Here is a 14,464-nt window from a genome sequence, read left to right as displayed (position 1 = left end):
GAAAAAGATTGTGAAATATATTTTTAGGAACAGGTTCAGTAAAATTGATTTTGGAAATACTTCTACGGTAAAAAAATTGATAAAGTTTGTTAGTGGATATTTAAAATCTGCTGTTCAGGAGCTTTTCGACAAAAGACTTAGGAATTTAAAAACAACTTTCCGGAACCGGTTCAGCACTACATCTTTAATTCAGGAATTAGTTCAGAATCAGTCCGAGGAAAATGTTTTAACAATGAAATAAAAAATAGTTCAATTCTATTCTAAAAATTGTTTCATAATATCTTTAACTGACTTTAGAATTTAGAGGAAGGTGCAGCAGTAGATTCAGGATTTTAATTTTAAAAATCTGTTGAGGAACCGGTTCAGTAATTTTTAGAATGTTGGGAAATTCAGTAAATTTAGAGGATCGGTTAGGCATTGGATCAGTAAAAAATTTAGGAAAAAGTTCAGTAGAGGTTTTGGGATCAAGTTCTTCCGAAGATTTAGGAACAAGTTTTGTAAAAGTTTTGCAAAAAGTTCCGCAATGTTTAGAAACAACTTCAGCAGAAAATTTAGGAACAAGTTCAGCAAAAGATTAAGGAACAAGTTTGGCAAAAGATTAAGGAACAAGTTCGGCAAAAGATTAAGGAACAATTTCGGCAATAGATTAAGGAACAAGTTCGTTAGAAGTTTCAGTAACTAATTCAGTTAAAATTTCATGAACTGGTTCAATAGGAATTTCAATGAACTAGTTCAGTAAAAATTTCATTTACGAGTTGGGAGTAAATTTTCATGAACGAGTTCAGCAAAAGTCGAAAGAAAAAAATGAAAAATAATTTTCGAATCTTATTACAAAAGCACAGATATGAAAATTAAAGAGCATTTAAAGACTAATTACCTCAATTTAATCCTCAAGTTATTAAACACCCGTCGAGTTGGGCGAGTAAATCACAAAATCACTTATGTTCATTGGTCAGAGTATCAATTCAGCAGAAGTACTTGGTTAATCCACACAAGTTGTTTCACAAATTTTTTTCTCAAATTGCAAAAAAGGACCACCTTTTTTTTTTGTTAAGAAAATAACTAAAACCGGGCACAACTTTTTTCTAATCCCGGCAAAATTCAGATAGAGAGCGCGCACGTGAGTAAACACAAAATGACAAAGAGGAAAAAAAAAAGAAATGCAAAAGAAAAAAAAAATATCGAGACAATATTTATCACAGTATCACGGGAAATCCGTGGTTTATAGTTACACTCAGGCAACACTCTCGAGCACCAACCGCTGACTCGGAAATATTTTTCTTTCGACTCCAATTATTCTTGATTTTTAATTCCTTATTTTGGAATTTCGATTTATTATTGTTGATGATAATTTTTTCACTTTTTTCCTGTATTTTATCGGAAATTAATAATGTTGCCACTGATTTTTAATTCTATAAAGCAACGAGTATTTTTCCAATGAAAAAACTCGTGCACAATATTTAGCAACACGACTACAGGACGGCATGTGAAATAATCTCATCCGTCACGTCTCGATACTAGCGAGCGACTAAAGCTTAGTTGAGAACGAGAACCTTTAGGAAGTGGAGGCCCTGCCACCTCTCTTTTGCTTGGGACGGGATAGAGAGCGAGAGAGAGAGAAATAGTGACAGAGTGAGAGAGAGAAGAGCGAGACAGACAGAGAGTGAGAGAGAGGTAAATAAATACTTGTGTGAGTAAGAGAGAGAAGGAGAGTGAAACGAACTCGAGGGCAGGACCGTAATAAAAGGAGGTGTATAGAGACCAGTGGTTTTTAAATTCCTTTCAGGTCTTCTTTTCTCCTCCTCCTCCCACCCTTCTGAATTCATCAGTTTCCAAACCTTTACTCAACTCGTTTTAGCGTTGAATTTTTTGTTTTCCTCTTCTTTTTTTTTTTAAATCTCCTTTATAGTTTAGGATCGGTTTACAAAATTCATGTAAATTTTTTTCTTTTACTTTAAATTATTTCATCTTTCTTTCTCGAGGTTAAATTTGAATTTTAGGTTTGCTTATTGTAAATTTTTGAATACTTGCTGATTTTAATTAGTGTGGATGGTGGATAAAATTCAATTTTATCCGGTGTTGGCATTTTTGTCTTATTTTTTTGAGTCATTTGTCCCAATTTTTTAAATTATAAAGTACATACATTTTTGAGATTTTTAAAACTATGTTCTACTTTAAAATATCTCAAATTTGGGTCAACTTAAGTCATAATTAAGTCGTCTTAAGTTATCTTGAATTTTGAGTCCCATGTGTCCTAATTTTAAGTCTTAACATTTGCAACATTTTTAAGTTATTAACTTTTGAATTCAATTTTTAAAATCTAAATTTTCCTTGGCACTGAACAGGCTTCGCGCTCATCAAATTGGTTAAAATTAGTTATATAATATAATTATATTCAAAAAATATTCGAAATTCAATTATTTTCAATATCTAATATTTTCATAAAATTTCGCAAAAGAATTTAATTATTGAAAAAAAAAATTTATAAAATTCATGCAAAATTCAATTATTTTCATAAATAATAAAATTCCCACAGGAATTTAATTAATTTAGAATAGCATTTCTTTCGAAAAAATCAATTATTTAACAAACTTTTTATATAATTCTTTACAATAATTCAATTACTTTCACTAATAATAACGTTTTTCAAACAAATTCAATTTTTTAAAAAAAATTTTCATAAAATTCGTAGCAAGAATTCAATTATTTTTTATAAATAATAAAACCCATCGAAGAATTTCAATTACTTTTTTAATATTATTTCAAATTAATTAATCGATAAATTCAATTATTATCAAAAATAAAGTATTTCGCAAGAATTCAATTATTTAAAATAAAATTTCCATAATATTTATTATATTTCGAAAAAATTAATTATTTAAAAGAATTTTTATAAAATTCTTATCAGGAATTCAATCATTATTAAAAATAACAAAAATTTTTACAGAAATTCAATTCTTTTTAAACATTCTAATAACATTTTTCGCAATAATTCAATTATTTTCATAAATATTAAAATTCTTAGCAACTATTCAATTATTTTCATAAATAATCAAATTCATCGCTGGATTTCAATTATTTTTAATAGAATTTTACAGAAATTGTTCAAAAAATGTAATTATTCTTAAAAATTTAATTTCAATTTCTCGAAAAAATCAATTATTCAAAAAAAAGGTTTTTTTAAAATTCTTTTAAAGAATTCAATTATTTTCAAAAATAACAAAATTTTTTACAGAAATTAAATTCTCTTTACACATTTTAACAACATTTTTCGCAATAATTCAATTATTTTTATAATTAATAAAATTCTTCTCCAAGAATTCAATTACTTTTTAAAATTTTAATAAAACTCTTTGTAACTATTCAATTATTTTCATAAATAAGAAAATTCATCGCAGGATTTCAATTATTTTTAATACAATTTTACAGGAATTGCTTAAAAAATGTAATTATTCTTAAAAATTTAATTTCAATTCCTCGAGAAAATCAATTATTTAAAATAATATTTTTTTAAATTCTTTGGAAGAATTCAATTATTTAAAAAAATATTAGAATTTTTCACAGAAATTCAATTATTTTCAAATATTTTAATAAAAATAATTGAATTCTTGAAAAGAATTCAATTTCGTTGACGAATAACAAAATTATTCCCAAAAATTCAATTATCTTGAGGCATTTTAATAAAATTCTTTGCAAAATTCAATTATCTTTATAAATAATAACAATATTCATCACAAGCATTTAATTATTTTAAAAAATTTTTCGCAATTCAAACAATTTTCATAAAATTTACAAACAAAATTCAATTATTTAAAAAGATTTCTGTAAAAATCTTCGTAAGAATTCAATTTCTTTTTATGAATAATACAAATTTCTCAGGAATTAAATTATTTAAATTAGAATTTGCATAAAATTAGTCGAAAGAATTGAATTATTTAAAATTTTTTTATAAAATTCTACGCAAAAATTAAATTATTTTTATAAATATTTAAATTCTTTCATGAATAATAAAATTCGTTGCAGGAATTCAATTTATTAGCCGGAAAAGAAGAAAAGAAAGAATGTAAAGAAAGAAGTAAATATTTTTGATGAAAATTAGGAAAAAGTAAGAAAAATAAAATATATATAGAATGGAATACTTTCAGTTTTGTGAAGTGTCTAAAACGAGTTTTTTTGATAGTCAAGTTTAATTATTCGATAGCTATAATTTTACTACTTTTTTTAGTTTACTTTTTACTACTTTTTTAAAATTAATTATCGAGTGCGAAGTTTGCACTGAATAATAACATAATTTTGAAATTGAAATTTTAGTTTGTTGTTGAATGTTGCTGACACCTAGAAACAGAATGTATATAGTGTATAGTACTAAACGGATTAGAAGATTTAAATTCAGAATTTTACGATGCTGAATATCCGTATATATAGTGTTTACTATTGAAAATTTTAAAATTATCCTCAATCGTTTGCATAGGAATGATTTTAAATTTTGAAGCTTGTTGAATCTTTCAACTATATATGCAACATGCAATGTAGTCCTGAACAAGAATGATTTAAGATCTGAATTATTTGCTGCTGAATGTTTGCACTGTTCACATATAATATTCTTCCAATGGTACTATAAACAGATTAAATAAATTACAATAATTTGGATTTTTGTTTTGCTTATAGTTAAAGCATTGCTATTTTACTCTCTTAATCTGAATCATGGTGGAATTTCCGCACTGTCTACCAATCATCAATTAATTTCTTGCTATCTTAGTTAGTAAAATACTGAAAAACTATAAAAAAACAAACCTTTTAACTCACTTTTGATTAAAACCATTTTAGAACCGCATTTTATTCGATTGAAATTTAGCCTTAAGGATAGTTTTAAATTTAAAAATAAGTTACTGTTCAATTATTTTGGTTTCAAGATGTAAACGATTTAAGACTTTTTTTCGTGAAGGTTTTTATGATTTAAAAAATGTTAATTCTTTAAAATCTCGAATTTTGATCTCGATATAGATCATAAAGTTATCACTGATGATAAATGGATTCCAGGACTTAATATTAATTTCAATTCGGAAGTTTCTGGACGGTTATGACATATATTTACAATTCCAAACTGAAATCTATGAACAATACAGATGCGGTAGTGGAATTATTTTATAATTTATTGCAGTAGGTGCGGAAGTTGTACTTGAGATGTTAAACCGGAATGTAGAATATGAAATTTTTAGTTGCGCTTGCTACTAAATAGAGACTACAAGGATTTATATTAAATGAAATTTGGAATAATTACATATAAATATACTCAATACGATTTTAAGATGCGTAACTAAGCGGATTATTCGACATAATTTAGTGCTTCTTTTATAGGATAGCTAACTCCTCACTGATTTTCGGATCAATGCTCGCCCCATATATAAATGGGTGTTTTATATGCTACTTATTGGTTTTATCATCTTCCCTCTATAAGTATATATTGTATGTTAGTTTGTATTTTATATTATGTACATACCACTATTAATATATTATCCATACCTATTAATTTTAATGTAATTCAAATTCGTTCTTTTTCTGTTCTCTTTCTGAACAATGAAAAAACTAAGTTTCAAACCGTTTACATCTTAAAAGAATAAAATGATTGAATAGCAGATAGCAGATTAATTATCTATTCAAATAAAAATCAAAATAGTAACAATACACTCCTGATCCAGTTAAATTTTAAAAGAAATATTAATTAAAGCCTATGTTTCAATTAAAATGGAAAAAAGTAGAATTTGGAAAAATTTTTGTATAAATACGTTCCTGAATAGGGAAAAGAGAAGAAACGTTCGTATTGGTGCGAGAATGAATCGCGAATCTCGGTTCTTGATTGGCGCACTGACGGAAATAGTCGAAGTTGGTGGAACGCGAAGTGTACATGATGGTGAGAAGGAGGTAAAGGGGAAGAGGGGAGGGGAATGTCGCATGTTGGCGAATGATTGAGGGTGGGTTGAGGAGAGAACAGAAGAAGGGGGGGAGGGAGGGATGGATGGAGTAGATATTGTGGGCGCCCCGCAACCAGTTGACTGACTCGGTCAAAAGTGGGGGGATTCCTTACTTCCTCGTAGCTTCCTCATACTACTATACGATCAAATGCGATCGTCGCCGATCAAGACTTGTAAACTTTTAACTCGTTGACTTCTCGCCTATGGAATTTCGTTCGCGACCAATGTGAATCACACCAATACGCATTTTATGTATATATGTAGACGTTAATGTACGTATACACATAGAGAAGTAGAGAGAGATAAATTATAAACCTTTTCTAATCAAGAGTATGACGAAGAGACATTCAACTGAGTTAAGAAAATTGATAAAGCTTTCAATATATGTATTATTTATCATTTTTTTAAAAATATTTATTTATTTAAATTCGGAGAAACACATTATAAATATTATAAACATTATTTATCATTTTTTAAAAAATATTTATTTATTTAAATTCGGAGAACACACCTCCTTTTTAGATTAGTTTTCAATGCTCAACCAATTTTGAACTTAATCTGATTAAACCAAGGATTTTTTAAAAATATAGTTTAAACTTTAAACTCTGTAAAATAAGTCTGTATATACTTTAAAATCCTTATAAAAGATATTTAAACAATAGATAAAAAGCTTTTCGTAAAAAAAACGTGGGGTCAGAATAACCCCATGTGTTCTCCGAGGGTTCATTAATATTTGATAATTTAAGTAAAAAAAAGGCAAAATAGAGTCAATTTATTGAAAGAATAATTACATTTTTTGAGAAATTCCTGTAAATTTGTATTAAAAATAATTGAAATCCTGACATGAATTTTTATTATTTATGAAAATAATTGAATAGTTGCAAAGAATTTTATTAAAATTTTAAAGAATTTGTTTATAATTATTGAGAATAGTTTTTTGATTTCTATAGTATTAGCGAATTTAAAGTAGTGGAAATTCTAAGAAAAAAACCGAAATAGTATAGCTTTTAGTGGCTGAAATCTGAAAAAGTAGCCAAGTAGTATTTTTAAAAAGTATAGGTTTTAGTAGGTGAGTGCTACTACTTATTTAGAATTTACAGCGCAGCCTTCATATTGAATTAACAAAATGAAGTGAGTCAAATTGCGCGAAACTTATTTTTTTACAACTATTTAGCATTGATATATAGGTCTATCATTACACTGCGATTAAGATACTAAATTAATCTTCGTATATAGCTTGTTACATCCTGTTTGATGAACTTTCAAAATATATATATATAAGTTTTATCTCGACTATTGAAAGAATAGAAACGAATATTTTTTTATTGTAATGCAAAATAATAATAATAATATTAATGAATAACAATAATAATAAAAGTAATATTAATAAGAATATTAATATTATGAATATAAATTCTTATTCAAAGACTTTAAATTAAATAAAAAAAAATTTTAATATCAATATATGGAGAATCACCCTCTCGAGAATAATAAGAGAAAAAGAGACATAAATTCTGTTAATTTTCGACTATATAATCCTCTTCTCGTTAATCAACGGAAGAATTTCCGAGATAACTGACCAGCAGTGGCGTCAAAGGTTATCGCGGCTATGGGTTAGATTAAGGCGCGCCATGCCAAAAGTTAACGATTTGGCACAGTTGTTTTGATTATTCACTATATACACATATGGAAATTAAATAAATATTCATTACAATATTCTATATAATCAACAATTTCTCAATGAAAATATAGAATAATCTAAAATTTTTAAAAGAAACTATAAGGTATTTATAATCCAAATTATATATAAGGTAAAATAAAATTTAAAAGCCGATCGATGTTTCTTAAAATTAAAAAAAGCTCTTTTTTCAATTCCAATTCTCTTAAGAAGAAAAAATACGAAATTTATGATAATTTTCGAATTTAATATTTATTCAATGAATAAATAAATATAAGTACGTGATAATATACATATACATATATATGTTACATATTGGTTTATTAAGAATACGCGATGACGTTGCAATTGCAGAGAAACCGGATATATTATTAATGCGCTTTCCTAATCCTGGTTGCGACGACGAACGCGGCTTTAAAGTTTTCCATTGTTTGACCTTTGTTCAATGCATATATATCTATATATTCTTTTAGAGAGTGACTATAGAGTTCAAGAAAATTTGTTTGACCCTCAAATATAAAACTGAAAATATTTATTTTATATTTTTTATCCTTCGGCGATGATCATTTTGACCTATGGTGTTTAAATTTGCAGTACAAATTCTCGGTACAAATTTCTTATTTTGATTATTGCTAGCAGTATTATTATTTATTACAATTATTAAAAGAATTTAAAATAATTTAAAATAATTAATTTAAATAAACATATTGCAAGTATTAAAAAATTAAATCTTGATTTTTTTAAGGAATACTGTTCGCACTGACACAAAACTATATGTTTGTCCCATTCTTCAGAATTTTTTATCTACAGCGATAGAATAATATAATTTAATACTAAACATTTCTCCAGAAATATGAATAATGATTAAACGTTTTTTCCCAATTGTCGACAAAAGATTTTCACATCTTCCAACATACATTATATTATATAAAAAATTTGAGTGTAAAATGTCCATTCAACATCTTAAAATTACCAAGATTAAGGATCCCATATACTTATAAAAATATACTATATACATGTAAGCCAAAAGATGAGTGTCATTTCTCAAAAAGAAAAAAAAATAGTTCCGACAAAGCCAACCTAAACAAGGCTGATTTCGATTTTCCAAAAGTCGCGGTGCTTTTCACATTATATAGCCTCGAATGCATTTATATTGTATGTATAAGATATAAATGTATTCGAATAAATGTGTGTATATATATACATAGAAGATCTTTGGCAAATGAATCGTGGATGTTTTGAGGAAAAAGAGAAAGAAAAAGTGAGAGAGGGGGGGATACATATATAAGAAAAGAATCGTGCAACATAATGTCCCGGATAAGCGCGACATTAATCATATGGCAGGTAGCTCACGAGGAAAAAAAAAAGAAGAGCGCCGCCCACCGGAATTTTTTTCACACGAACACGGAACACAATGGTCCACCGGAATCTTTCGGCGGTCGCATTACAAACCTATATGTATATATATAAATATATATATATATATGAGTGTGCGCATGATCGAGAGCGTGATCTAGAAGAAAAAATAAATATAAAATATTTTAGGTGCGCTTCTTGGTTGTTTGAGATTGCTCTATATGAAAATGGTGGGGGTAACGCTCTACCCCCACTTTTTTATTCCTCCCCTCTCTTTCTCTCTCTTTTTCTTGTTAAACGCTTCTTTACTTCTTCTTTTGTTTTCTCTCTTGCACTTGTTATATGTTTCTTCACTTTCTCCTATCTCTCTTCTCTTGCACTTGTTAAACGCTTCTTCACTTTTTTCTCCCCCCCCCCCTTTTTTTTTCTTTTTTGTGGTCCAAAAACACAACAACTACTATTTAGGTAGTTTTTTTGATTTCAGCCACTAAAAGCTACTATTTTTTTTTAAATTTCCACTACTTTAAATTTTATTAGGAAAGCTACTTTTTTAAAATTAATTATCAAGTGCGAAGTCTGCGATCTCAGTTGGTGTGTTTTTCTTCACCCCTCCCATTCTAACTGATGACCACCCCCCTCTCCTGTTACCATCTTCTTCGCCGTCATTTTTTTTTTACATTCGTGGGCCCTTCCGCAGGAATCGAAAAGACGCGAGAGGGTCCCAATATAACGTTTGGGTAACGCGGGGCCAGGAGAACGGGACAGGTAGCTCTGGACGCCCTCACAAACCTGTTTTTGCTTCTTGCATACATATATATACATCCACCATGTCTTTGAGAGATTTTTTGGAGTCTTGAGAGGTCTTTTACGTATAAGTCTTGGTCGCGTTATTTTCACGGATCTTATAGATTTCCTCCTCTCTCCCTTCATCTTTTGACGTCCTCTCTGTTTATTCCCAATGTAGAAATACTCGGAAAACCTACATAATACGACAACAAGAGGAATTTTATTATTATTATTATTTTTTTTTTTTGAGTAAAATTTATTTCAAACTTTTGTTTTCGTTACTCTTCATTATTGCAGAAATTTGTTTTTTTTTTAAATTTTATATCTTTAAACGATACTGAAAATTATTAAACGATTATCGCTTTCATGGGATTCTAATCAAACTTTACTGTAAGGACAACATGAAATAGAAATTAAAAATCATTTGCTATTTTGAACTGAACGTACATTTTTCGTGCTGTGGATAATTTTTATTAGTTATTCAATGCAATATTAAAATGTGTTCCATTCCAATTCGTCAATTGTCGTTTAAAAAATTGTCAAGTATCCAATGTCCAGCATATTTAAACTTTTGATTTTGTTTACGTGGCTAGAAATAATATTTTCATATTTTTGTGAATTGAAGAGTAAAAAAATGATCGGTTTTCAAATACTCTGGTATATAATTGTTTATTTCACACTATTTTTTACAAATGATAAATTACATAAAAAATTTAATGGAAAATTGGTTACTGAAAATAATGAACAGGAAAAATTTAAGACAAGTGTGAATCAGAAAAATGTGGTGGACGACAGAAATTTTACTCCTCATATGCATAAAGTCATTACGGTATTAATACTTCAAATATATATTTAATTTCAAGCTAATAATTCTCACAATTTCAAATCTGTTATTTTTTTTCTTTAAAAAATTGAAAACATTAATTTTCTTCTTAATTTTTAGTTTCACAAAATTAATTTTTCTGCTTTTAGCAACAAATTCATATTAACTATACAGATTTGTTGAAAAATAGTGACTACAATCTAAAAATTAGCAATTTTCTTGTGAAAATTTTTTAAAATCATTTGGACAGTTTAAGTTGTCCTACAAATGGAATGAACGTTGAATCGCTCCCTCCAATCAAATTATTAAAATTACTAAATATTTTCAAAGAAAATATTCAAATATTCATCAACAAAAGCAAAGAAACTGAATCAATGGATGAAAAATCAGGAAAAAAGTTCGTTGATGATATATATAGTACAATTGAAAATATTTCGTGCAATGTCTGTAAATTTGAATATAATCTTTTTTGGCATTCTGAAAGTGATGATTACTATGTAGCCAAACAATTGTTTGAAATTGTAAAATTAATAGACATAGATTTTACCACAGTTTCTGCTATTTTAGAAAAAAAATCTCAAACTGACCAAACGTCCGTAAATAATGCATACGAACTCATTTTACATCACACACAAAGTCTTGAAAAGTTAAAAATACTAACATATTATAATTGCAACTATTTCTTTTGGAGTACAAAGAAAAAACACATTGAGTTTTATAAAAAGGTACAAATAATAAATTTTATCCAATTTTCAAATTAATCAGATGGGAAAATTTTTATTTTTAATTTTTTTCACGTTTATTTATTTATTTATTAAATAAACCTATAAAGTGCTTTTCTATAATTATTGTTTAAATTTATTGATAAAATGGTATTAAAATACTTACAGGAAAAGTATTTGGTTAATGATGAGCCGTTGGAAACTATTATTAGTTTAAAATACTATTTTAATAAATTATTACAATCGACGGGAGATGAAATTGTAAATTGTACAAAAAATAATCCTGTATATGTTTTTTATAAATATGATACATTTGTATCCGATTGGAAAGAGATAAAAAGCAGTAAAAGAAGTGACTTTAATGTTAAAATTAGAAATAAAATTGTTACATTGAACCGATTTTTAACAATTTCAAAACATTGTAAAAGAAGATATAAATTAAATATAAATTACGCAAGTTTGTTTAGTAATGATACTGAAATAGCTTTATTTTCTCTAAATGCTATTTTTCTTGCGTTACACAAAATGACAGATGGAATTAATGACATTGTCGAAGATTCAAAATTAATAATATACAATCATTATGTTAATGTACCCTCTGCAATTGATAAATTAAGGCAATTTTTATTTTCTCTCGAGACATCGCCATTTATTAAATATCAAGTAAGTTAAAAAAAATAGTTTTTAACCTCAAAAATTGTACGATATAATTTGGATAATTTTGGTTAAAATTAAATTGTAAATGATTTTATCACTCTGGTTATGTTTTTCTCAGTAATTGGTCCGCAAATAGTCCGTAATTTCTCATTTTTCGTCCGTAAAATCCGTATTTTTAAATACTTATATTTCATACTGGTTCGGCGCCTAAAATTTGGATTAATTTTTAATTTGATCCACATTTTTGGTATTAATTTTAGGCATGAATTTAATACTTTCAAGAAAACTCTGTGTTTTGGGTCAGAAAAATTAAAAAAATTGAGTATATTAATTTTTTAATTGCAGAAAATGAAGAATATTTATTTCTACAATGGACGAAAGCAAATATTTGATATATTGGTTTTAAAATTCATTCACTTTGTAAAAAATGGTGGAACGAAATTTACTCTTGTTATTCTGAAGATGAAGTCGCAGTAATAGAGAAAGAAATAAGGACTTTGATAACTGAATTAAAAAACAGTTTTGAATCATTAATTGCAAAGCATTTTCATGATCCGAAAATATTAATTGAAAAGACTTTAAATGTATTGGAAAGTTTAGAAAATAAGACTAATAACTTGAGTAGTGGATGTTATAAAAACGAAATGCTTAATTCATCAAAATATCATATCATACAGGAATTAGAAAATGAATTAATAGTATTCAACAAGTCCATTGACGAAAATGACAATCTCTTATTTAGAAATCGAAGTTTAAATTCTGAAAAATTAATTTGTAAAAATTTTTCCAAAGAATTAATTAGGGGTTCCTAAAAATTAAATAACGTCGAATTTCACGATTTTACTCAAATCATTTGAATATTTATGTAAAAAATCAAAACTTTATATTGTGTTCTAATATGCAATAATAAAATAATGTAAATTAACCAAAATAATAATCAGAAGCATTTTTACTATATATATAGGCTTTCACCTATAAGCACCAAATTTTAAACCTATATCTAGGTCACTTTAGGTCTAAAATATAAATTAGAAGTTAAAGAAAAATATGCATATACAAAAGAATAAAAAGAAAAAAAAATTGCTTTCCAAATGACGTCAAAGACACACGAGATGTGTAAATAATTATAAAGTCGAATTCTGATTAGAGGAGAAAAAATCGGGGAATTTATAAGGATGGTAAAAAATATATGCGCGAATCTCATTTCTCAGGAAGAATTGTAATATAGTTGAAGGTCATTTTTATTGAATCTTTTATTCTCTGATACACTTACGTCATTACGGGTCCTATTATAAGAGTTTCCTCCAGTCTCTCTCTTTCTCTCTCGTTTTTGAAATTTTTCTTCTTCAATTCTTTTAAATTTTAATATTCTTCCTCTACGATCTGAAAAGGAAATACAAAAAAATTTATATATATATATATATACAAGTGTCGATGGACTTATATTTTCTATTTTCAATCGCTTATTGCCTGCCGAGAGTTCTCTTGCAATGCGAACTATATACACGCTTTAAATTTCAAATAGATGCAACAAAAAAGCCGCTCGACCGCACCTGACTGCAATCGATGAGTAATAAAACGCGTTTTCGAGACCAGAACTGGTCTCCCTTGCTTGAATACATAATCTATATATATATATATATATACTAGGAATACTTCGTGCCCCCCCCCCCTAACCCTTCACTACCACCATCCGACTTTTTATTTAAAATCAATTTTCCTTTTCCTTTGTTGACAAAAAAATTTTTTTTAGTGATTTTTGACTCACTGCCTCGTTATTAAAGTGTTCATATATACCTAAATGAGTAAATTTGCAACTATTCTTCTACGATTAAGGCCAAAAAATTTTAAGGTTATGTTCGCTTATCTTGACCAGTGCTATTAATAAAAGTACTATTACAAGATTTAAATACAAATCTAAATGGTTTAAGAATTTTAATTGTCTTTTTGTAATAAAATTCAAAATTTAAATTAAAAAGAGAATTCCCTTCCTATTGATCGAATTTACTTTTATTAACATTCAAAATTGTTTCAGGGTTGCCACAGGTCAGGTAATTCAGGGAATAGTCAGGGATTTTTTATTAAAGTATTGGAAAAAATTGAATTTTGGAGAAGTTACAAATGATTGCAGATATTCAATTATTTTCAAAAGTAATAAATATTCTTCGCATAAATTCAATAATTATGTTCAAAAATTTAGAAAAAAATTCTCATCAAAATTTCAATTATATTTAAAAATAATACAATTTTTCTCTAAAATTCAATTATTTAAAAAATTTTTTTAAAAAAATTCTTGACCAAATTTCAATTATTTTTAAAAATTTTTCTCAATTCAATAATTTTCAATATATATATAGTATTTTAATAAAATTTTTCAAAAGAATTCAATTATTTAAAAAAAAATGTTTTCATAAAATTCTAAGCAAACATTAAATTATTTTCATAAATAATAAAAATTTCACAGTAATTT

At 26.9% G+C, this 14,464-nt stretch overlaps 2 protein-coding genes across 2 annotated transcripts in view; one reads left to right on the top strand and one right to left on the bottom strand.

The window, feature by feature from the left end:
- LOC122504833 (ets DNA-binding protein pokkuri) overlaps positions 1 to 1,542 on the bottom strand; it is a 36,774-nt gene extending 35,232 nt beyond the window's left edge. Inside the window, exon 1 of the mRNA XM_043616108.1 lies at positions 878 to 1,542. The gene's annotated coding sequence lies outside the window, so the exon portion shown is untranslated. The remainder of the gene's footprint in view (positions 1 to 877) is intronic.
- Positions 1,543 to 10,310: 8,768 nt separating this feature from the next.
- LOC122504826 lies at positions 10,311 to 13,064 on the top strand. The gene is made up of 4 exons (XM_043616097.1): positions 10,311 to 10,621; positions 10,765 to 11,340; positions 11,506 to 12,000; positions 12,340 to 13,064. The coding sequence occupies exons 2-4, from the start codon at positions 10,888 to 10,890 to the stop codon at positions 12,469 to 12,471; spliced, it is 1,080 nt and encodes a 359-aa protein (XP_043472032.1). The 5' UTR covers positions 10,311 to 10,621; positions 10,765 to 10,887; the 3' UTR covers positions 12,472 to 13,064.
- The last annotated feature ends 1,400 nt before the right edge of the window (positions 13,065 to 14,464 follow it).

This window comes from Leptopilina heterotoma, unplaced genomic scaffold (genome assembly GCF_015476425.1).
Source record: "Leptopilina heterotoma isolate Lh14 unplaced genomic scaffold, ASM1547642v1 Lhet_112, whole genome shotgun sequence".
Lineage (NCBI taxonomy): Eukaryota > Metazoa > Arthropoda > Insecta > Hymenoptera > Figitidae > Leptopilina > Leptopilina heterotoma.
This window is presented reverse-complemented; position numbering and strand designations above follow the sequence as displayed.